This window comes from Xiphias gladius, chromosome 20 (genome assembly GCF_016859285.1).
Source record: "Xiphias gladius isolate SHS-SW01 ecotype Sanya breed wild chromosome 20, ASM1685928v1, whole genome shotgun sequence".
Lineage (NCBI taxonomy): Eukaryota > Metazoa > Chordata > Actinopteri > Istiophoriformes > Xiphiidae > Xiphias > Xiphias gladius.
In genome coordinates this window covers 17,841,930-17,867,035 of record NC_053419.1, presented here as the reverse complement: position 1 = coordinate 17,867,035, position 25,106 = coordinate 17,841,930, and the positions used below count along the sequence as shown (strand labels likewise).

The window sequence follows — 25,106 nt, the reverse complement described above, 5'->3', positions numbered from 1 at the left end:
TACTGGATGCGTGAATGACTAGTTTACTGATTTTTGGTGAGTCTGTTCCTTTAGAGTCATGTAACTTCTTATATAATAAAAAAATTAAAGAAGGGAGTTTTTCTTACCTCTTCGAGTGGAAGATAAATCACAGATCTGTTTTCTACCAGCTGCTAGCTAAGCTAATAAAGGCATACATATATACTTTTAAAAGAAAGCTAGCTATAAAGGAATCTGTATGATGTTATGTAGTCCCTTCTTGCATATATTAAAACCTAAAAAACCTTCTTCCTTGTCTCCATACCAGAGGACCCGTGCCTGGAGCAAAGACCAGAGTCTCTCTATTCATCTCAGCAGCTAATCAGGGATAAGAATGTTCTAATTACCAAAGTATTTCCGACTCAAGCAAAACAGAGAGCTTTGTTTCTGGAGTATCACATTCTGAGTAAAAAGGAGAGTGTTGCGATTTCATGAGGAAGGGGATTGTCATGAGTGGTCATTTTCACGCATTGGAGTTGTTCTTCACTGGCATGTACGCATGTCCTTCGGTATATTCAAGTTACATAAGAAACACCTCTATACATCAAAACATCTAAACATTTTAGAAGGAAATTAGACAAATCCTGATAATATCACCGTTTAAAAGAATTAATATTTCAATATATTAAACAGCCCTTTATTTTGACCAAGTTAATGACTATACAGACATGAAATGATCAAGATCTCCAGGACCAAATGATGGAAGGAGAAAACAAGGTTATACTGAGCTTTACGTTAATCATCTAGCAGTTAGCGAGACAAGGTAGAATCTGGAATCTGAGTTATGCAAAACTTGGTCTGTTCATCCTCACTGCAAAAAGAGTAAAATGCCATGCTGATTAAACACAAAGCTGACACAATGCAATCCCTGTATGATCAAAATATAGGACACATCAGAATGAGGTTGACTGAGAGCAGGTTCTGCTGGTCTTTATCTGGTGAACATGATTATAATACTAGACATGAGCTAAAATATTCCTGTAAAAGCAAAATACTAGTTTTTATAATGATGTACCCCTTAGTTTAAACATGTCCAATTTACTATGTGAAAAAGTTTAAAGAAAGAAAAAGCAAATATGTGGAAATCTGGATGCCACTTGGGGCCTCTTGTGCTAAAACTATATGCAGTGATGGTACTGAAAGTCGTTAAAAATTGGTAAAATTCATTATAACTTACAATATTCAGCATAACAAGCTCAGCTGGAGTCTTAAAGGGATGATTAAACAGGAAGACACGATTGGGAAAAGGGATCAGACATGATAATACGCACATACAGTACAAAGATTGTGGTCATACATGCACAGAAACTGTACACATCAATACAAAGATAGATAGACAAACACCCACATATACACTCCCACACTCCCACTAACATACATTCTCACACACACACACACACACACACACACACACACACACACACACACACACTCACTCACTCACAGAAGCAATCTTTGGAGAGCTGGTGTCATATTTTTATCTTGACTTTAGAGTGAGTCAGTGCCGTGCTGAGTGCTGAACTCCTGGAAATCCTCAGGGATGGTGTCTGTGGAAGTGAGAAGTTAGGTGTCGTGAGACAAGCTGGAAAATCTAAAGCCAAGCGAGGCCAGACTAATTCTTTTCACAGTTTCAGTCTTGTTTATGCAACAAAGAGATCAAATTTAATACTGTCCCACTTTCCAGACACAAGTCATAGAGGTCATGGTGGAAGATATGTAATGTTTTCACAAGACTACTGAGTCTACAGCCATTGCCAGTGGCTCTGTGAGGCTGTACATTGGTGGTGCTTTGAGCTAAATGCTAATATCAGCATGCTAATATACTCAAAAGCAATGCTAACATTCTGATGTTTACCAGGTTCATCATCTTAGTTTACCATATTAGCACGCTAACATATGCTAATTAACACTAAACAAAAAGTATAACTGTGGCTGAGGGATATGTCATTAGTTTTTGGGGTATTTGGTCATAAACCAAAGTTTTGGACAAATCGAAAGTTTGACCAGATGACGGCCCTATATGAAAAGTTGAAGGATCACCAAAGTGATTGCAATACATCCTGGGGGGAACATTAATGTCTGTATCAAAGATCACAAGATATTTTAGCCTGGACCACTGTTGTGGACTAGAGTCACGCCGCCGGCGTGGCTGAAAAAAAAAAAAACAACTGCCTTTTGATCAGCAAAAAGACAAGCTTGGTGTTTCGGGCTTTTCATCACATTGAGAGACACAGACAAACATAATAGCATATATATTGGATGGATTTGTTGGAGTGTTTCCTTACCATTGCAGCGGTATTTCAAATTGGACCAGATGATGTTTTCTTGCGAGAAACAGAACACACCGAGTCGCCCTCCTCTCATGGTCGTGTCAATAGTCACACCAGAGTCTGCAACCAGCTCAGTTCCCTCATAAAACCGTGCTCTAAACAAAACACCAGAGGGGATTTTTCATTTATTAGTTTTTTATCTCTGTTGTTTGTGTTTTTGATACAACAATGTACAATAAATATGAAGCCACAGTCAGGAGATGGTAATCTTAGTTTAGCATAAAGACTGCAAACGAAGGGAAAAATATTGCCCTCTACAGCTCACTAATTAACACGTTATATCCCTGACTGTTCTTGGCCCTCCGTAAAAACCACAACTTGTGGTTTTTACACCTTGGTCTTTACACAGATTTAATCAACTAGACATAGCTAGTTAATCTGAGCTTCAGAGGTTCTGGTAGTTGGATTTTCCTACCTTTGGACAGAGCCAGCATGGCTATTTCCCTTTGATTCCAGACTTCATGCTAAGCTAAGCTAATCGGTTGCTATAGCCTCATATTTAACAGACAGATATGAGAGTGGCATTCGTCCTACCTAATGTATCCAACCTGTGGGCGGTGCTGCAGGTACCAACGGTAGGACACCTTGTCCTTCCAGCCTACATTTCTTGGGTCCTTCCACAGCAGACGCACCTGGTCGTTGGTGTCTCCCGTGTGCCACAGCGAGTTTCTCAAGTGCTCCCCGGGGCCTGATCTAGACTTCACAGCCTGACAAACAGACACAGAGAAGTGAGGAGGGATGTGGTGGCAGACAGACAAGAGTAGAGGCAGGAATGTGGAAAATATGGATACAAATAGAGAATGACTCGGCCCCTGAGGATTTGTAACATGACTTGACTTTCACCTTAAGCTGGATGCCGGGCTCGGCCACAGCTCTGAAGGGTGTCGCCTGCCAGTAGGTCTGTTCAGTCTGCTTCCACATCACCACATAGAAGGAGGATGAGTCCTGGTAGCCAAATATGAAACCGGCGTAGTCATCATCAGTCACTGTGTTCACATGAAATGTCCCCTCAAAGTCCACTCCACTGAAAGCGGTGTAACCTGACAACAGAAAGTGTGATCAGCATATTATGTGCATCATTCAGATTGGGATATCTTTGAGGAACATTATGTGTTTAAGTGGCTGATATTCAACTCAGAGAAGAATGACATCTTACCAACAGCAAGTCCTGGATCACTATTCATGGTCTGAACAATTTCCATTCCCTGTGTGAGAAAGAGGGAGAGAGTTGGTAATGAGTAATCTTGCACTTTGATGCCTTTATTTGCTAAGCTAATTAATTGAGAGTTACGTTTTAGGTCAAAATGAGTTTTCCATGCACTTAACGTTTAGTTTTTAGCAATGGTTTACACCTGTAATAACTGATTTTTTTTGGCCCCTTTTGGATCTTAGTGGAAGCGAGTTGTGAACAGACATATCATCATGTTGAGATGGCGAACCCGTTAGCAAACAGTTGCTTAATTACACGTCCATCAGTTATGGAGCAACATTATAATTAATTTAGATTCATGTTTCTGGCCACCCAGCGAATATAAGTCAAATATTCACTCTTTTAGCTCAGTTTTTGATCTCCACCGACTCCTGAGGGAAATATTTGTCTCTTTAGCTACTAAACGCTCCACTGTGTTTAACAGCTAGTCACTAACTGTGGCAGTCTGCTGTTTGGTGCTGAGTGGGTAGAGCACAGTGGGTTTTTAGAGCTTATTTGCTGAAAACAGCTGCCTGCTGTGGCCGGAAATGACGCTTTGAGAGCGATGAGAGTAGACCAAGCCAATAAAATCACTGCCCGGACGGGGGCTAAACAATGAGCTGAACTCGTTGTAGAGCTCAATAAAGCCCAGGGGAGCTGCAGATTTGGGTGATAATTCTCTGTAGTTTCATCACTAAGAAGAAATCTAACATTACACATTGTCATTTTTATACACTGTTATTACTTACTTGGAGCAAAGAAAGTTTCAGCACTCGGTAATCTCACCTGGTTTAAAACAACCCAGTTGGGGTCGATCTGGGCGTCTCCCTCAGGGTCCAGCACCACTGTCTGATAGGCCCTGAAGTCAGTCAAGGTAACCTCGGCATTCTCAGGACAGTTGTCGATCCTGTCGATCACTTTGTCCTGGTCAAAGTCAGACTCACACACATCTCCAACTCCATCACCTGACAGACAAGAAAGGGTCGTTAAAACTTGCTCTAAAGTAAAGGGGTCGAATACACTGCTGAATGCCAGATGATATCTTCTCTTAAAGGAATATTCATGTTTTAGCAAAAAAAACGAGGCTGTATTGTTTGTTGCATTTGCTTAATTTTGATGGTGTGAGATTGTATTGATTCTCACACTCGTCCGCGCCCTGCCGTCAGTGTGTGTTCAGAATTAGAAATTTGCTATGCTGAATTTGCCATTGGTAAAAAATGCTATGATGTAGTCTCTCCAGCATATTCGGTGGCGGACAAATACTTTCTTCATCATGCTTACAGAGGCACGGATAGAGAGATACATCCTCAGGACACAGCTGATCATACAACTCCAAGAAACACCTTGAAGACTCTCTGAAGGTCTGTTTCCTCTCTTCATCACTGAACGCCCTGACACCGACCAAAACTGCCCTGCGACACTTGATTTCAATTGGCACTGCACTCCCTTTGACCTCACAGCACATTTTCACACTATTAATGTCACAAAATTGCCAAATGGGTGCTTGCGCGAAAAAGCTGTGCTTTTACTAAGCAAAATTGCCACTTAATCTTCCCAAGGCTGCTACTGCTTGATTTGATTGAAACCGGGGCCGAAAACCACGTTAAGGTCAGACAGGAGCAGTTCGGGGAAAATATGGATGCTGAGATGAAATTATGATCATTTATATCTGAGCACCAAGCTGGTTTTTCAATCAAAGATACCAACAATAACATCTGGACATTACTGTAAGCTGTCTTCATGGGTGAACATGCTATGTATTTGAGACTCACCATTGTCGTCAGTCTGGTCGGGGTTTGGTACCAGCCGACAGTTGTCTGGTCCGGGTGTCATAATGTCCGGGATCCCATCGTTGTCATCGTCATCGTCACACTCGTCACCCAGCCCGTCTTTGTCGGTGTCCAGCTGGGAGCTATTGATCACGAATGGGCAATTATCCTTGGTATCCTGGTGACCGTCGCCATCACTACAGGGGAAGTGACACGATCACATGACATGAATAAAAGCTGTAGCACTTGAAGTGGGGGGGGGGGGTCACATATCTGCAAGTGAACAACATAGACTGTGACATAATTACCTGTCTTGGTTTGTGTCACAGGAGTCTCCAACCAGGTCATTATCAACATCAGACTGAAACGAGAACAGAGAGTTCACTAAAAGGCCATCTTCCCACATCTGTCTATCTATCGGTCTATCTATCTGTCTATCTGTCTATCTCTCTATCTATCTGTCTATCTACCTATCTATTATCTATCTATCTATCTGTCAATCTATTGGTCTATTGGTCTATCTATCTGTCTATCTACCTATCTATTATCTATCTATCTATCAATCTATTGGTCTATTCTATCGGTCTATCTATCTATCTATTATCTATCGGTCTATCTGTCTATCTATCTATCTGTCTGTCTATCTATCTGGCTCTGACTGACCTGGTTCGGGTTAGGGATGTCGGGGCAGCTGTCGCAAGCATCTCCCACGCCGTCTCCGTCCCGGTCCAGTTGGTCTCTGTTCTTGACACGCTGGCAGTTGTCCAGGAAGTTCTTCAGGCCTGATCGCCGATCACCCACAGGAGACAGTCGGTGTCGTGTGCACGAAAATGCACGAGATCATTAGCGGCAGCCCGATTACAAAACAAGACCTATTACTGTCTAGTGAAATTATAACCAAACATGGGTGTTTCCGAAATACAGTCATGGGGTATTTACTTAATTGATCTGAATCTCTAAAGTCAATCAAATTGATATATTTAAGTAAAGAGGATATTGTGACTTTTTCAGTCTTGTAACAAACACTGTCACACTGGGCGTTTTTTATTCAAGTAACTGAGAAGTTTACAACGATCAGCCAGTGAGTGATTTTATATTCGACGGGTGAACGCGTGGGGGGAAAAAAAATTAGACATTATATCCATATACAACTGCGTGGTCGTTGATCAATTTCACGGCGTGCTGTCTGTGATTTCACCACTAGGTCGCACTGTTGCATTGGCTACGTGGGCGATCATCGGCTATTTTTCATTCATCGCAGGGAGGCAGCAGCATCAGCATCAGCATCAGCATCAGCAGCAGCAGCAGCAGCGCCACACATGCATAAAGGTCAAGTAGCAGCGATAGAGGAAGAACCATCTTCTCTCCTGTGGGTGTTTTTGAGGTGAAATCATACTGGTGAATGATCAAAGCTTGTGCTCGCTCTGGGGTCAGACTGCTATTGCCTTTGCCTTTGCCTTTTTTTTTTTTTTGCAGTGCTTTTTCTCATGTCTCAGCCGCATAGACAGTGATATATTTCTACCACATGATTCAAAGAGATAGGTAATATACTGTCAAAAATGTGTAATTCAGGATGGGGGCATGGGGCAAATGTGAAGGAGAGAACAGAGTAATAAGTCCTAACAGTGAGGGCCTTCACTGACGTTGGTTATATAACATGAGCGTCAGTGTTGGTGATGTAATTTCTCTCCATACCATCTCCATCCATGTCGTCATCACAGGCGTCCCCTTTGCCGTCGCTGTCAGTGTCCCTCTGGTCAGGGTTCTCCACCATGCGACAGTTGTCACAGGCATCGCCGTGGCTGTCCTTGTCACTGTTCCTCTGGTCCACGTTGGGCTTCAACCAGCAGTTGTCCTGAGACAGGCAGAGACAGGCGATAGTCTCATCTGCAGCGTGTGCGCTTGCGTGGGTGCACTTGTGTCACTATACATTTTTGCGTCGTCCATTCAAATGTGTGCCCTGGAAAAACGTGGGTTTCACTTACAGATGGGATGTTAGTGGGTGATGGTGTACGTTGATGGTGTAAGTTTAAAGGGCCCGTTCAGTTTTTTACTGAGCGTTAGAGGAGACCATTGATGTCACTCTCACGTCTTTACAGTAAATATGTAGCTACTGCTAGCAGCCAGTTACCTTAGATTAGCTTAAAGACTGGAAACAGGAGGATTCAACTTGGCTCTCTCTGTCTAAAGGCAGTGAAATCCACGTACCAGCACCTCTAAAGATCACTAATTAACATGGCGCAGTGCATTTTCTTTGTTTAAAGTGTGTAACCGACACATTGTGGTTTTACGGTAGGTTATGTCCTGGACTACTTCCGTGACTTGTCGCCTTTATTCTTCAGTGTTTGCACAGATTTAAATAAAACAAACAGGGAAAAAAAAAGATGTAACATGATAAGTTTGAGCTTTAGAGGTGTTGGCAGAGCCAGGCTAGTTATTTTCCCTGTTTCCAATCTTGATGCTAAGCTAAGATAACTGGTTGCTGGGGGTAGTTTTATTTTGAATGGATCGATACGAGTGTGAGATCAGTCTTCTAATATATCTCTCAGCAACAAAGCCAATAGGCCAATTTCCCCAAAATGTTCAACTACTCCTTTAAGTCTAGCGAAGTTGCCTAACGTTCTCTGGATCCAGCTTCTTAATTGTAAAGATGTGCTGCTTTTCTTATTGATTGAAAATTGAATATCTTTGGGTTTTTTACTGGTTGTCAGACAAAACAAGCAATTTGAAGATGTCACCTTGTGCTTAGGGAACTGTGATGTGCATTCCCCCCTTATTTTCTGACCTTTTATAGACTAAACAATTCAGTTAATCATCAGAAAAAAAACCAAAACATTAGTCGCAGCCCCTGTGTGCTCACACAGATTATTTCCACCAACCTGCTCATTTGGAATACCATCACCATCTGCATCATCATCACAGGCGTCTCCATGGCCGTCCCTGTCGGCGTCCTCTTGACCAGAGTTAGGAACGTAGACACAGTTATCCTGTGAAGAGATGTTACTGTAAAAGAACGAAAAAAGGAAAGAGGCCTGCCTATCACGGCAAAGTTGCATTTGCTGACAATTTGCGATTTGTTTACCTTTCTGCAGCTCAAATCCTTGCATTTGAGTTTCTCATCTGGGTATCCATCAATGTCGGTATCCTTCCCGCACAGGTAGCCGTTACCCGCCCAGCCAATTCCACACTGACAAGGCAAATTGAACACCTCAGAAAATCCGACAGCCAGTGTGTGCAGTTGTGTTTATATGCAGTATTTGCGTGTGGGTAGTACGTAGTGTAAGGGTGCGTGAGTGGTGCGAAGTCCTACCTGACAAGTGACTGACCCATCTCTTTCTCCATAACACTGGGCGTTGATATCACAGGGGTTGGTCAGGCTGTTGCTGCAGCTGATCTCCGGCTTACAGCCTTTCACCTGGTCTCCTGTGAAACCTGACTTACAGCTGCCGCAATGATAGGAGCCCTGTGCAGGAAGGAAGACAGGCTACGTATGAGCTTCTTCGGACGGCAGTTTGACGAGTCACAAAAGATGAAATCATTGTCCTCTATCAGCCTCACAGTAGTCTTACCACAGAGTTGTGACAGACTGAGTTTGCGGTGCAGCCTCCGTTGTCGGGTCCTTTGCATTCGTCAATGTCGTCACAGACCTGAATTGTACAAAAGGAGTCTAATGTAACATGTGAAATCATCCAAAGCTTTGTTTTCAATTTACCTTCTTACCCTCACTTCATAGTTCAGGTTTACAGCCCAAAAGACACACGACAGACGCCGTATCACTCCCAGAGCACTGATAGGGCAGCTCAAGCTTGCTGTGGCTTTATTTGGTAATGCTTTAGATTACAGCCCACTAATTACTATTTAAATATTTTGTACATATGAGGTATTATAAATTTGAGTTTAAGAGGGACCTAGAACTAAATTACACTTTAAATAAATACCTGGTAAATATTAATTAATTACATATTACAGCCCCCCTATCCACTTTGTAATTACTTTTAAGCTATTCAAGTTTCCTCTTTAACATCAGTTTTGGTCATCAGCTGGATCCTAGATTGGATCCGAAAATTACACTATTTGCCCCCATTTTCTTATTATAATTTAAAAAAATCACTAACTATTTAATAGCCACAACTATAGAGTTACATCCTTCTTCCCAGGCTTAATATAATGCTTTGTTCCCTAGCAGCAATAATAATGTACACTGTATTGAAGTCCTCCGCCACTCAAATATATGTTTGGTCTATTGTCACTTCATTTGGTTGTTTGAACTTCACTGTGCAGAATGATATACGTGCAGACTTTGATACTGGGGGACTGTTTTCAAGTTCATCTGTTGAAAGGGGAAGGTTTCTCTGTGTACATCTTAAATTTCAGTCAGGATCTTGCGACGTCACGACTAGTTTGGCAGCCAATGATGGTCCAGTGGGGAATTTACAAATGCGTGTTGCAGAAACATGAACCCTCCAGTGCACACACACTGAGACCGGACCTTTCAGTCATGTTGGAGACATTTTATGTCCAGCAAATAAAAAAGTATTTAATTGCTTATTTTTCTGGGAAAACCACATTAGAGACAAATTATTATTCAAAGCGTATAGAGTCATTTTGAATGTCTTGTCCGGAGGGGTTCTTCATAACAATAAGTGCTCCATATTTAAAAATGTTTTATATGTAAGAATATTATAAATTTAAAAATACAGTAAATTATAGCATAACTAATTTCATTGCAATATCCACACTTACCCAATTTTCCCCTTTTTTGCTGCCCTGTTACCCCATAATTAATTATAGTATTTACTAATTTAAAAAAAATACTTACAGTGGTATTTCTTTCTTTGTTAAACACAAAGTCCTTACCCCCCCAATTACATATTTGTCCTGGTATACCTGGTATACAGTTTCCTTTTTATTAGGGAAACTACAGGTAGTTTTATTTAGGTGTACCTTATATACTGGCAACTAAGTGTAGGCGACCAGTAAATGCAGTATTTTGTTGATATTCCATATCAATAACTACACTAAATAATTACACCCCAATCTGAGGGCTGAAATCCCTGTATTCTCTTGTAGTACAATTACAAAATTATGTTTTATGTCTTCTTTGGTGTATGCTGTTATTTGTTTACATCCCTTTAAAAAAAAAAAAAAAAAATTCTACTCTTATTTTGTCTGTGTGTCGTCCATATTTTATCTGCTCTCTTACCTGTTTGTTGGTCTGAGCGAACAAAACTCCCACGCCCTCCACTGGCTGGCCAGTGTAGCCCAGCGGACAGGCGTCACAGCGAAAGCCCGGGGCAGTGTTCACGCACTTCACTCCAGGGAAGCAGGGGTTAAACTGGCACTGCAGGGAGGAAGACATGAGCTCTGTTGAAGCTGCAAAACGTATGTGGATTTCACAGGGCTTCGCCCCAAAAGCTTTTTGGTCTGACGGCACTTTTGCTCTTTCAAAAAAGAGAATGTTGAATGGGCCAGTCCTTAGAAGAAAGGTCAGTGCAAACACAAAAAGAGAGATAGGCAAGCATATGCACACACACACACACACACACACACACACACACACACACACACACACACACACACACACACACACACACACACACACACACACACACACACACACACACACACACACACACACACACTTATACTTCTATAGTTATGATGATCTGCAACAGTATTCCTTAACTTTCATTATTTCATTAAATATGACCAAACTTATACCTTCACCTGCAGATTTGGTCCCCAAACCCCATGACACCATCTTAACTTCAGTAAAGTGCATAAGGACCCTGTACGCCAGTTCCATGATCCCTTTGCCACGTTCTTTGTCTAACTCCCAAGAAAACCTGCTGAAATCAGTTTGTGAAATTTCTCATAGACCTTTGGAGGCCCGGAAAATCTCAGGTCTGAATTCAAATAATTTTATAGTCCTACTTCAACTCACTCAGACCTCAGAGACCCAAATTTGGAAAAAGAAAACCCTCTTTGGACCATCATTCCCCCGGCTCATAGTTTAACAGAGTACCAGTACAGAGCACCACATAGTGCCCTGGAGTACGGCTCTGTATTTTCAAACAAAGACCATCTAAAACATGGGGGGTCATGGTGACCTGCAGATGTAAGCCATATCCTTTGATTCCAGCATCTCCCAGTTCAAATCCTGTGTTGAATGTTATTCAGCCTCTCACCCATCTCATTTCCCATCACCTCTCTACTGAGATAATTTTGGATAAAGGCAAAATGTCTACAAAATACAACAAAATGACTATTGTGAACTGCAGGCCCAGTTTACTGGTTTTTCCTACACAGTAGCAGAGTTTCTGTGTGAAAATATACACATTTTGTCATCAAAGCAACAGCCTCAGGCTCACACTTACATCAGGGGAATTTAACACAAGTTGCTCATTACCGACCCTCCCATTCCATGTCTATTTATCTTCATTTGACATCAAATGGTGGAAAAAGACACCTCACCCACCTTTCTAATTGATCTACATATTTATTGCTATATTATGCATGGGATATAAGATAAGTGGACAAAAATACAGTGAAGATACACCTACGTCACAACAGGGTGCTCAAAAGTCAAATGTGTGCAAGGTGTATGCCGTAGTTCAAGGACGCCCCTCGAGGCACCGTTCAGTTTACGATGGAGGTAAGGGTTGAATTTAACAAGCTGTTAGGTCACAGCGATTTTCATCTGGATCCAAAACCAGAGTATGAACTTGCTTTTATGTTGTCATGTGGTAATACATACAGTAAATTGGATTTTTTTTCCCATATTGGCCAACTTTACCAATCTTAACCTTACTGTAACTATAATCCTGACCATGTACCCAAGTTCTAGCCTTAAAATACATGAATTGAGGAAGGGCAGGGATCGCCACACTTTGTAAAAATGCCCTTAATCTGGGGGTCTTAAACTCATATTGTATCTCACAAGAGTCAAAGTAGAAAAACACGGACTGAGCCTTACCTCGTCCACATCATCACAGTTGAAACCATCCCCGGTGTACCCATCAGGACAGGGTCCACACTCAACACCATCTGCTGTCTCTGTGCACATATCATCATGGAAACAGACACCTGGGGCACACCGTGGTTTCACCACCTCAGTTCCTCCCAGGCCTTTAAAACGACAGAGGGAAAGTCATATTCATTTATCATCTGCAGTTTAATTTTGTTCGTTAAACTATCCAAAAATAGTCATTATATTGTCATCATCATATTGACTGGTGAGTGACATGACTGTTAATGGAGATTATCTTACCGCAGGCCTGACACTCTGAGATGGTGTTTCTGAGAAATGAGGTCTCCTTGACCTACAGAAGGTCAAACATAAACAAGTTTATATGCAGTCAGGCAAGCTGTCAGGGAGGTCAGGGGTGAGGTAGCAGGGATTAAGTGGCCTCAGAGGAACTGTTAGAGGTATTTACCTGCTGAATGAGGACATCTTTCAGCTCATTTATCACCTTTGTTAACTCCAGCATTTGATTTGACAGCTGCTTCGTGTTGACCCCTAAGAGAAAGGGACTGTTATTTTGTTTGACTGAAGCAAAGGTTGGGGATTTTCTGAGCCTTGCTCTCAGGTCACTCTGAGAAACACTGGCTGTTGCTTTCCTACCGCTGCGATTGTTTTCCTGGGAACATTTGGACATCTCCATGGACGTTTATTTCCACAGAAAGAATCTTACCCAGAGTTTGGACGGAGTCTCTTTGCTGGAAATGGCAGTCTTGTAATGAAGCAACATTCTCAAAAGAGTCTCCAACCACCAACTTCAGCTCTTCTAAATTCTCCTGTTAGAATAAAACAAGTCAAAGGGGACGACTAAGCCATTTGGAAACCTCCAAATCAATCAATGAGACAGAAACATATTCATTATTGTATGGAAATACTGTTACTGATGGGTCACCTGCTCTCTGGCTTGCATGGTCTTCAGCTCAACCATACCATAGCCTGCTGGCAAACCCTGGAAGGCAGCAGGGAGATCCCTGACCGTCTCCACGAGCCTGCAGTCCAGATGCAGCTCCACCCCGCCTGGCCCCTGCTGCTGAAGCCCCCTCAGGTGGAACAACAGTCGGTGCTGTTGGCCGTCTGCCAGCACCAGATTGTTGAAGGTTACCGAGCTCATCCTCTTGTCACTCCGCAGGTACCGTAACACAGCTTTGAGAGGACAGAGCAAGGAAAGAGGTAGCAGAGATAGCAAAGAAGAGATAACAGGGAGAAGTTTTGGAAAAAATTTTTAAAGGCTGCATTTACTGTAAAGGGTTAATCATCCAAATTATAACAATACTAAGGGTCTAAAGCCATACTATTGGCTATGTGAGGATGTACATAGGTACAGTGGTGCTTTGAGCTAAATCGTAACATCAATGACAATTTTTTGTTGATCATTCTACTTTATGTTTACTATTGAGGTTGCAGTGAGTCGTGGTGTTTTACTGGAGTGCGATACTGAAAGGTGTTTCTAATACTTTGTCCATAGTGGTGTGAAATGTGGCCACCCGACAAATCTAAGTTTAATATTCGCTCTCCTTTTAGCCCTGTTTTGATCTCCTCAAAATCCTGATACGAACCTGATAAGTTCGTCTGCTGTTTGGTACAAGGAGTTCATCAAAGGTTGATGAGAGCGGCGAGAGTGAACCCCAACAGTAAAATTGCGACCGTGAAACCAAAGCAATAAGCAGAAAGAAGCTACAACGCTCCGTAGAGCTGCAGGGAACTGCAGAATCCTGTAATAATTCTTTGTTGGTTCATCACTATATGCCCCCTCTCACATTACACACAGTCATTTAACATATTGTTGATATAAAAATATTGATTAGTGCAGCTTTAAACTGTACCAGAGCCTCTTTCTTGCTCTCTTACCTCTGTTGAGCTTCCCCATCACAGTGAACTCAAAGTACTTGCTGTTGTCCCCTGGGTTGTACAGGCCAAACACAGTGGTTCCGGTCTTGGGTTGCAACTTGAAGGAGGTTAGGATGAAAGCCTCATTCACCCCTTGCTCAGCCAGACCCCCCTGCAGCAAGTCTGGCAGGCAATCAGGTGAGGTGAGCAGATCATAGACTGTTGACAGGGATGGGAAAGAGACGAGGAGTAAAGCACATGAGTAATGGATGATGAGATGATAATATTTACAACCTGCAGCCACACTCCCACCCCAGAGTAAACACATCCTGAGTCAACAAGAAGATGATGATGTTGACCCAGTGTTTGTTGCTCTTGTGAGACACTATGTCAATCAGTCAGAACAAACTTGGCAGACAGAATTGGCAGGAAATCACAAGGAGGTGGATTTTCTAAGTACATCGGCGTTATGTACTGTGACTGTTGGTGATGATGTATGGTGTTTTTACTATTTCTTTTTGTCAAGCTGTTTGGGTGAAAAAATGTATGTGACCTCTCATTTTCAGCCACAGTTCATTCATTTTTCACAGGCAGAAGTATGGCAGAATTCAGATATATCTACTGACAGGCTGCTTAGTGGGAGTGAAATGCCAGAGAGACGCCGTACACTTGTGCTCATGTTTAAAAGCTTCCTTTAATAAAGTGACTTGGGAGCTGGGCAGGCCATGAGAGGATGTGCAGTGAATCTGTAGTCCACCATCTGCACACATCATGAATACACAAGTACCCTAAAAGCAGTGTGCAAGGCCCTCGCAAGGGAGCAAAATTGCTCCCAAATGTCGATGACTGAAGACTGGCCGATGTCAGCCAAGATTGCGAAGCATGATCCCCAGATAAGATCTCTTTTTCTTTCTTTCATCTCGCTCCTCTGTCCGTGGTCCCTAATGTGTTTGGTTCGGCACACGGTGCATTTCAGCGCAACACGGGGGTTTAAAAATGTGTGCAGTATAATGTGACTATGCCACCAAAAATGCCCGCTCATGTGGTGTTGTCAACATCACTTTCACTAAAAAATGAGATGAGTCTCATGTTTCCACAATTGCCAAGATCAACTGGTGAGTACTGCACGGAAAGATCTCTCTTTCACTCGATGTGACTTGCTCCATTAAATTGACAAAAGTCGAAAAGTGGACAAAACAACAAGGGAACAAATTAAACTCCTTGCACTCTTTACGTTTTAAGGGTTACTGTAACATACTTGCACATAAAACACACAATCCCGGCGTTCATAGTAAGTCTTCCGGACAGGGGGCTTTGCGGGGGTCAGGGTTGTCTTACACCAGAGATCCTGAGAGAGTGCCGCATTTTACCCCCTGCTTAACCTCCGATTTCAAGCTTCATAAAACTAGCTCTGCTGAAAGCCATAAAGTTATCCAGTGTCTTGCCCTCTCCTTAACACCAGCATATAAATCTGTCACGGTTATAGATTACCATAAATTATACAAATGGTCGGCATTCTTCATCTTGGCGCTAAACAAATGCTTTATATTTGAGGGTTTGTATGTAGAAAGCTGTGATTTATCGTAGATTAGTGTACAGATATACTTAGTCGACTGGTGAAGGAATTACACCATCATCAGCAGCATGTAGTTAACATAAACATTGATGTCACATTTTCCCATTAGCCATGAGTAACCTAGCTAACGGGAGCAGAGATCCATTTTATTTCATGATGTAAAAACAGTATAAGAATAATATTTTGTGCTCTCAGATGCATTTCTTGAGTCATGTTTCTGGCCACCTGATGAAGTGAAGTCCAAAAATCCCTCTCTTTGAGCTCTGTTTTTCGTCCATACCAACTTGTTAGAGAAATATCTCGCTCTGTAGTTGCTAAGTTCTCCATTATGTTCATCAATTAGCTAGTTCCTAACTGTGTCTATCAGCCATTTTGGGTTGAGCAGGTAGGGTGCAGTAGGGTTTTTGTTTTTTTTTTTTAGAAAATGTTCTCCTGAAATGACAATATTCCGCAAATGACGCTATGAGAGCTGTGAGAATGAATCAAAACAGTAAAGTTGTGGGCCAGACAGCTGAACAATAAGATGAAACTCGCCATAAATCCGAGAGGAGCTGCAGATTCAGGTGATGATTCTATTTAGATTCATCAGTACGCCGCTTTAAAGATACACTTTGGCCCTGGGCAGGGAGTCTTTGTACACAGAGTAGAAAGTGCGTTTCGAATTCCAGCAATCTCAGCTCCGAGTGAAGTCATCCTTGAGACATTAACATTGATCAATAACCCCAATAACCCTTTACAGAGATGGAATGGCTGTTTTGTGCTACTTAAATCTTACTTACCGCAGCTTTCAATTGGTCTCACTCCTTTCATGCAGACAATAAGCCATTTGCAAGGGAAATGATAGCTGATGAACTCCATTGATCTGGACTTGTTTTATACAAAACACCAGGCAGTTATTGTCAAAAAACTGTCAGGATTAATGGGTGCATGAAAGCCATGCCATCAGTCAACTGGGGCTGATTGGAAAGAAGCTGATAAAGTACAAACACAAATATTCCTGCAAGTCTGCTGCAGGCTCCGGTTTGTGGGTGACCTTGAACGAATTTGTGTGAGAGAGTCCGTGTGTACATGCGACTTGAGGTTCAATATTGCGTCCAGATCATCTCTAATTATTCCCATGTGTTTGACCTAGCTGGTACTTTGCTTGAATTAATACAGACCAGAAAGCTGAACCTTCTGAGCTGAAGCAATCAAACAGATCCAGCTGGATAGATATGAAAAGGAGGGTCGACTTTACTTCAGCAGAGGGATGATGGGTTTAAAACTCTGTCTACTTTTACCCTTTATCTTTGTCTGCGTTCTGTCCCAGACAAAAATTCATTCGACTCTTTTGCAACTGACACGGATATTTAGCATTTTATTCATACCTGAGTGACTATCACAGACCATGTCTAATCCTTTGTGTTCTTTGGGTCTGCATATGATATTCTCTTTCACAGTGTCTGCTTTATCCATTATGCATTGAACTCATACATAGTGTGTTAAAATACCCAGTGTGGAGCCATTAAATCTTTTTTGACAGATAATGAAAATGGTGGATTGCATTACAGGCAGGATGTTAGAAAATGCAGCATTAAAATAAAATCAAAGAGATCTTTCTTTGTGTGTGTGTGTATGTGTGTGTGTGTGTGTGTGTGTGTGTGTGATGTGAAGATGATTTTCATTCTTCAAGAGAATGTCATCCCCAGCAGCAACCAGAGCTGCTGCAATTAGTTATCGCCGATCAATCTGTCGCGATTTGTAAAAGTTGTAATGACATTTAAATAATTGATATGAAAAGAAATTTGAAACACTTCAAACCACACTTACCTAAAGCCTGGGCTTCCACGTGTAAGCACAGCTGTAATAGCGGCTGCAAGGTCAGAATCAGGGCTGTCCACACACCCATTTTGTCCTTCCAACTGGTCCCAGATCAGCGGTCTCTCTGCAGGGACTTATCTGTACGTGACACAGTGGCAGTTTCCCGTATGTCTGCGTCTGCTGTGAGTGGTGCCTTTGTGTCGTTGCCTCTTTTTTGAATCAGAAGTAAGACAAGACTGTCATGTTGAGCCTAATGCTGACTGTTTTTGGGTGAGTGTGTGTGCCTGAATTGGTGTGTGAATGTGAAGAGAGGATTGCGGGAGTATTACTGAGGGAGGAGCATCAGGGCCAGAACCTGCTTTTAAAACCTTCCTCAGACGGCTCCATGCAGAGAAGGAGTGACCTGGGCAAACTCTATTGCATTAGCTCCTACTGGCTGCTACCCATTCCCACAGGCTCTTACACAAATGCACTATACATGAGCGGCTTCTAATCCAGTCTAGGAGCCCATTTTTGGCCACTGAAATCATGTTGCAAGGCAAACTGGAATATTTTTGGACTCCTCATGTTTGGGTTGAATTTCTGAAAATGTGTTTCCCACCTCCAGCAATCAGACTTCTGGTATTTTTTTCACACTCTGTCTGAAACACAGGGAGATTTTTGCACATTCCTTCTAGGCATCAAATGTGACACCTTTCCCATATGCCCTTGCTTCCTCCCTCCTTCCCCGGGCAAAGTCAGGAAATGAGCACATGCCTTAACAAGCCGTGTTAACCGGCCAGCAGAGCTTCAGACAGGCTGCTGGCTCACACGGCCTCCAGGTCGTCAGCATGTCTGGCACCACGCGACTTGCCACATTTGGCCGAGATGAGGTCGCTCAGGTCCTAAAGATGTTGGTTTTTTTTACCTCTTTCTTTGCATCTAGTTTTTTAAGACAAACGAGCAACCTTACTCTATGGATGAGTAACTAATGATGTTTGGATTCTTCAGTAATTCTGGGTGGCTACAAGATGAACTTCCCACTTAGAGTAAAAGGATAAACACAAGTATCTATAGCAACAAACAGGAGCAAATGAGTCATAGTTTCCATACATGTACCACAGGTGTTCCTTGTGGTTAGTCTGTATACTGCTGCTCCAGTCTTGTGTTGTCTACTGCCATGGACTCCATCCAGTCGGCAACAGGACACCCATAGTTTTATCTGCCCTCTGATTGGTTTTCAGAGTGATCCCTTACAGGCGTTTTGGGTTCCTGATCACAGAAGGCCCGACAGACCTCGGTGCATGGTCGGCAGCTGTGGCAAGGAGCTCAGCAAACCACATCAACGTCCTGGAGGACCTGGGCTGAGTCACATCATGGTGTGGTGGATGAGGTCAGACAGTGAATGCTGCAGCTGGCTAATAATAAAGCCAAACCTCAAATGTGTCTGACACCATCTCCTGGCTATTTTTTATTCATTATGTTGATATGACCAAATCCCAAGATTTGGTCATTTCGAGGCTGATATTCAGGCTCGAAACTCTTCATATGGTCAGCTGGCAGCATGATTATAGTATTGCCATTACCACAGTGACAACAAGATGTACTGTGTTAGGCTAGCGATGATTAATACACGGCTGACCTGAAAAAGTGGCTTAATGCTGCAGTGAGGGCTGTTTTGGCTCTCAGGGGAGGTCTGACAATTAGCGTTTTTTAAAAACTTTGAACCGAAAGAAAAAACAAGACATAGCAACAAGAATGATTAAAGGTACATAATAGGAAGCATGCGGTCCATTAATAGCAAAACAAAGGAAGATATTTTACTGTAACACATGTATGTTTTGCTTTTTTTTTGCTTCTTTCTTCAACTAGACTCAACATTTGACATTGATTATGAACACATTTTTTGTATCATGGTCTTTGTTATTCTTCTACTGGTAGATCATTGTAAGATCATTTACCAAGCTCATTGGATTTATTTGTCAGTAGCATGCTGTGCTGAAATGTTTGTGTGATTTACTTGATGGGCTATATATAATATTATTACTCGCTGTCACTACAAATACTGTGCCTTTTGTTACTTAGGCTTATTCTGTACCATTTCAGTCTACATAAATATAAAACACAAATGTTACACATAAATCTATCAATTTTCTCATCAATGTGGTATTTTCTGGCATAAAGATTTCCTGATGATGAACTTTTTATGTCCAAGAAACTACAGTATCAAAGAAAAGAATAATTAGATGCACTACATTAAGGACAAGATGTTCTTTCATAAAATGACTTAAATTCAGTACCGCCATGTTTGAGGTATGGACACAGGCTTTTACAACACAGCATACCACAGCTGGAGGTGACCATAAGTCTCTTTTGCTCCTGCGTTGAGTGCTTAAGTGCTCATTACACTGTGGGATGCAATGTCTTACAAGCGCCGCAATGTCCTACCTGATGAAGTTACATAACAGCAGCCAGTCAGCAAGTCAGAGGGCTCTGATCTAACACCTCATTAAATCTGCAGCATCTATCAAAACCTCACTCCAGTCTGGTAGAGGGGACTCACTCCAAACCCGAAATTATAGCATTAAATTGCCTGAATTTTTGGTATTAGACAGACTGTAACTTTGAACCCAAGGCAGAGGCTTAATAAATGGACCCACATCCTGCAGCATATTTAGACTGCAAACTCTTGAGCCAAATTGGTATGTCATGGTGGATAAAGCTGTCGACTTTCCTGGAATCGTCTAACACGGTATAGAGGGCATGAATACAAATTATACATTAAATGCTATAGATCAAAAATTAATCAGAAAATTTATTCTGAGCTAATATGGAACAGAAGGTTTTCAAAAATGAGGCGCCGCTCATTTAGTCCTTGGCTTTGAGTTATTCAAGCCAAAGCTTATGCAAACATATTTATTTGAGCTGAATGTGAGTTTAACTATAAGTCTGGGTTGTGTATAAAAAAGACCAAAAAATAGGATTTTTCTAATCCTTAGAGACCAGCTTTGGAAAATTACAGGAAACGGATAAAACCACTGCTATATATTTTTTTTTTCAATTCCATTTACCTGACCGAATCACCCGCCTTCATATCTCTCTGTGAAATCACTCAAAATTGTCTCAGTGGTGAACACAGTAACATAAACCTGAACGCCCGTCTTGGAAAAACATCGCTATTACACTGTAAGATTGATGATAGGTGTGGAGAGGTATTCTGAGAATAGCCTCGCCGCACTGGGAGAACACATAGTTTCTAAAACAACAATGTGGTTTCAGTGTCTCACTAAATTTCTCAGTAGTATGCAAGGCTACGTAATAAAGACCCCTGCAGGGCTGCCAGCAGAAGCGGCGGCTGATGGATTTGTCATGTGTAAACTGCGAGTTCACTCTCAGACCATTTGAAACTGTCCAGCTGCTCCTTCTATCACCCACACCAGCTGGGTGCGTTCACACTCCCTCACTACATCTCGACCCATGTCTCACCTACAACTACACACCTTATACTGTTGAGAGAGAACGCTGTAAATCATCTCTATAGATACTTGACACTGAGACGGTCGTGCGGCTCTGTAAATCTTTTTGTTTTTCACACTAACATCCCCAATGCAACCTTTTCCCCTTTTTCTAACCTTTCTCTCTTTCCTTTTAGTTTTTTTAGCCTTGCCGGCAGTATGTGCCCTAGAGGTGGCAATTTCAGGCCACCACATTCCTCCAGATTGAAATATCTCATCAACTATTGGATGGACCGCCATGACATTTTACACATTCATGGTCCTCAGATGATGAATACTAATAACTTAAGTGATGCCCTAACTATTCCTTTAGCACCACTATGAGGTTTTGTGTGAAAGTTCTCTCCAACTATTGGATGCATTGCCACTAAATTTGGATCAGACATTCTTGGTCCTCTCAGAATGAGAGATGAGGGAGATGATGGTTTAATACGGGTATGATGTTGCACATTTTCAGAAAACGTGTCAACAGATCTTTAGAGAGAAGTTCAAGCCCTGGCTCCTTTCTCACTTCAGCACAGCTGGCCAATCACAGTGTGAGGTTGGTGTGAATGATGTCAGATTGTCGGAAAGTTACGGCAGTTACTGCACAGCCCCCCCCCCAAAGCTATTTGACCCATCCAACAACCTCTAGCTTTGTTTCCCCTCATATGCATCTATTAAAAACCTACAAACTATTTTACTTAAAAAAAAAAGTAAAATAATTTATAATATATAAAAAAATATATCCCATTTTACCAATGTGCACAACATGTTCTTAAAGGTTTCTTTGTAGCAAAACAGTATCAAAAGAGTGCTTCAGGATGTGAGGACAAAACACACCTACACAATAGTGAGCAGCTTGTTTACACAGTGTGAACACTGCTGCATTGTGCTCCATTGAGACTTATTCCAGCTGCTCTCATTAATCCTTCATACTTCTGGCACATTGAGACCAAGCATGTCTGGGATCGAAAAGTCCACCGTCGCACGGCGGACCTTTCCTACATAGTGTCGGAGCACACTGGGTCACACGGTACAGCTCGCATCCACATCTGTGCCACACTCAGGTAGCACGACTGACTATGTAATGAAGGACTGTACACAAGAGGAGGGCAGGGAAGCACGTGGAAGCAGTTATTGCCCCTTCCTGGTGTGTAACCTGGCTCAGCAGATCCAAGATGACGTGCACGTGTTTGGGTACATGACAAGAAGAAAAAATTTGAAAAATTAAAAAAACAAACAAAACAAAACTCATCAAACATTGTTGTACACACAGGAGTTTCTTTCACTCTCCCTGTCTCACCTCCATTGATCCAGACATTGAGTCTGTACTTATTAAGGCAAATATAGAATACTCTTTTGAAGGAGTGTGCTGGCCTTGGTAGGCAACTATGCTTCAGGTTTTTGAGTGGGAGTACGTCATTCTATTATGTGGAATTATAACCTACTATTCCTCATAATAAGTGGTGCAGGAGGGGGAAGCGGGCCACATGTGGTAAAGTGAAGATACTTGAGATGGAGGCTCACATAAGTGACCTTTTTTGAATGCTCAGGCACAGACGCCACGCCATTTGAACTGAACTCCTCCGTCCAAACTCTTTGAAACTGGACTCTCTATTTCCTGTCTAGCACTATAGGAGCAGGAACATAATGCATTTCCCAGAGAGACAGATGTCAGATCTCAAAAGTTCAGCCCAGGAAATGAACTGATTTCTTCCACATTCTGTCTCGGCCTCAGTCTTCTCTGCCTTCAACAGTTACAAGGGACAAGGCATGAGGATAGGATTTGTATTTTCTTTCATAACACCAAATGCTCAGACTCATGCTTATACTCCTATTCCACATATCTGAGAAGTCTGTTGAAAATCACATATGGCGTTTAGGGCTGTTCACTGTTGTAATTGTCCCTGTTTCAGGGAGGATGTTACAGGGTCGACAAATCTTCTCACAGTCCCCTGCTATGAAGAATTCACTAAAGTTCACAGCAGCAGGGGATTAAACTGTGTGAGAGCATGGTGATTTACAACAGCCTGTCCCACCTGTGACTGCCTGTTTGCCCCAAGCTGAGGATAAATGGTGGGGGGAGGTTGAATCAGGGATAATCCACAGTCAAAATTCATGGTTTATAGGATAATTCTGGTCTATTAAAACTCGTGGTTATTCTACCGATCATGGAAAACATTGCACTCTCCAAAGCAATTGCTGAGATCTGGGAACACAGTGACAACACAACAATGTCCTGTGACCAGGCAAGAAACAATCGGACAGACACAAGCCAATGGTTAAGACAGACTGTTTTGATTTAGTTTTATTAGCCTTTGGATGAAAATGGACTTTAGTGTCTGTCACATTTTAGGCACATTTTAGTCCTTGGATTATTGTTCTAGTTTTAGTCGTCAAAGTCATTTTAGTCGTTTAGTTGTCAGTTAATGTTTTATCTGTAATTTGAAGTCCGACTGTGGATGCATTTAGTCTGTACAAACCAGTAAAGTTAGCTATATTGCTGGTAGATATATAATGTTACTGAAACGCAAGATGTTGTATATCAGTGAACACGTCAAGCAGCTAAATCCACTTCTGAAGAAAAGACATTTTGGTTGGAAGGGGACAAACAGGATTGAACATGTTGAATAAGACTGCGTTAACACTTTGATTAGCTCATTTGTCCATTCATCTGTCTTTCGCATTACTGATTAGTATTTCGTCATAGTTTTTGTTTCAAAGGTTACATTTTGTTTGGTTTTAGTCTTAGTTTTTTTCATGAAAAGAATTCATCTATGAATATTTTTTGTCATAGTTTTTGTTCGACGAAATTAAAATTGACTTAAAAACTTTACAAAGATGTTAAAAACATCGACGCGGGCACACCTAAAAGCTAAATACAGTTGGTCACAGCTGAACCAGGAAAATGATCTATAAACCATGATAGATGTTTAAACCAGAAAATTAATTCTATGTTCGCCTTTGCTTCTGGTCTAAATATTGGTCAGGAAAATGTTATTGTCACCAAAATATTGACCAAAAGTAAAACAATAAGAAAGAAGTTGTGATACGTTGGAAATAAACCATTTTACTGAAACTTTAATTGCAACATTGCAAAACATAAATGGATTAATGTCAGTCAAGGATGATGAATGGACAATTCCTAAACATGTATGTATAATCCTTCCATCAACCGACAAAATGATGCCAAAACATTTACTAGCCACAAATTGCATGTGTGCATGTGGGTGTGTGTGTTATATGTGGACGTTTGTGAATGGAAACCAGGTGCTTTTGTGCTCTGCCAAGGCAAAAGGCCTGTTGTTGCATCGTCAGCTTGGTGCGTCTAGAAGTAGTTTAACAACCTCAGCAGGACCCCTCACATCAAACACTCCGCTAATGGCTGATAAACGTATAGGGCTTGGTCGGGCCGGACATCAAATGGGGACATTTGCATCCCAAAGCAGCGCAGCAAAACCTCAGTGTGCTTCTCAGGCCCTCTGTTCAAAATCCAGGCCAGTTATTTTCATGAGATGTAAAGAGGAAACGGGTTTCTGGTTTATGGGAAGGCAATAAAATCTCAAATCCTTGACTGGTCAAAGCAGCAGCTTGTTAAAAAAAAAAAGGAAAAAGGAAGACTTATGTGAGGTAAGGAATGACAAAGCCAGATGGAAAAGCTGCTGTGACGTCACAGCATTTCTGCAAGAGCTCAGTTAGACAAGAGGAAGAGTCATCATTGTGGAGAAAGGGTAAAAAAAAAAAAAAACACCAGTGAAATAAACACCAAAGACCGTATCGGGACAAATTTAACAGTGTGACTTGCAGTAATTTACTTCATATGGAAAAGGGAATAACTTTTAAACAGAGGCTGTGGTTCATTTGCAGGTTGTTAACAACACAGTAGGTTGTAATTTTTTTTTTCTTTTTGTTTTCTATGTGAACCCACGATTTCCAGACAACTAAAGCCCAAAACTGAAAATATATAGCACACATACAATAAAAATCACTGCCCCCAGCTTACTTCAGCAAATCTTTATGCTGCGTCGGCTGAAAATGCGTCACTTTCCCTTCATTTATTAAATGAGGTGAACATGTGCATGACAAACACTGCCAGGTTG

The 25,106-nt window shown here is 41.7% G+C and overlaps 1 protein-coding gene across 1 annotated transcript; it reads right to left on the bottom strand.

Moving 5' to 3' along the window:
• Positions 1-669: 669 nt before the first annotated feature.
• thbs4b (thrombospondin 4b) lies at positions 670-17,837 on the bottom strand. The gene is made up of 22 exons (XM_040158335.1): positions 17,540-17,837; positions 14,176-14,373; positions 13,220-13,470; positions 13,001-13,103; positions 12,743-12,825; positions 12,577-12,628; positions 12,283-12,434; positions 10,510-10,647; positions 8,876-8,953; positions 8,617-8,769; positions 8,389-8,493; positions 8,186-8,293; positions 7,002-7,161; positions 5,970-6,088; positions 5,615-5,667; positions 5,310-5,503; positions 4,324-4,502; positions 3,505-3,553; positions 3,192-3,388; positions 2,883-3,055; positions 2,304-2,443; positions 670-1,565 (listed from the first exon to the last, which is right to left on the bottom strand). Exons 1-22 carry the CDS (start codon positions 17,616-17,618, stop codon positions 1,507-1,509), a joined length of 2,823 nt encoding a protein of 940 aa, XP_040014269.1. The 5' UTR covers positions 17,619-17,837; the 3' UTR covers positions 670-1,506.
• Between the last annotated feature and the right edge of the window lie 7,269 nt (positions 17,838-25,106).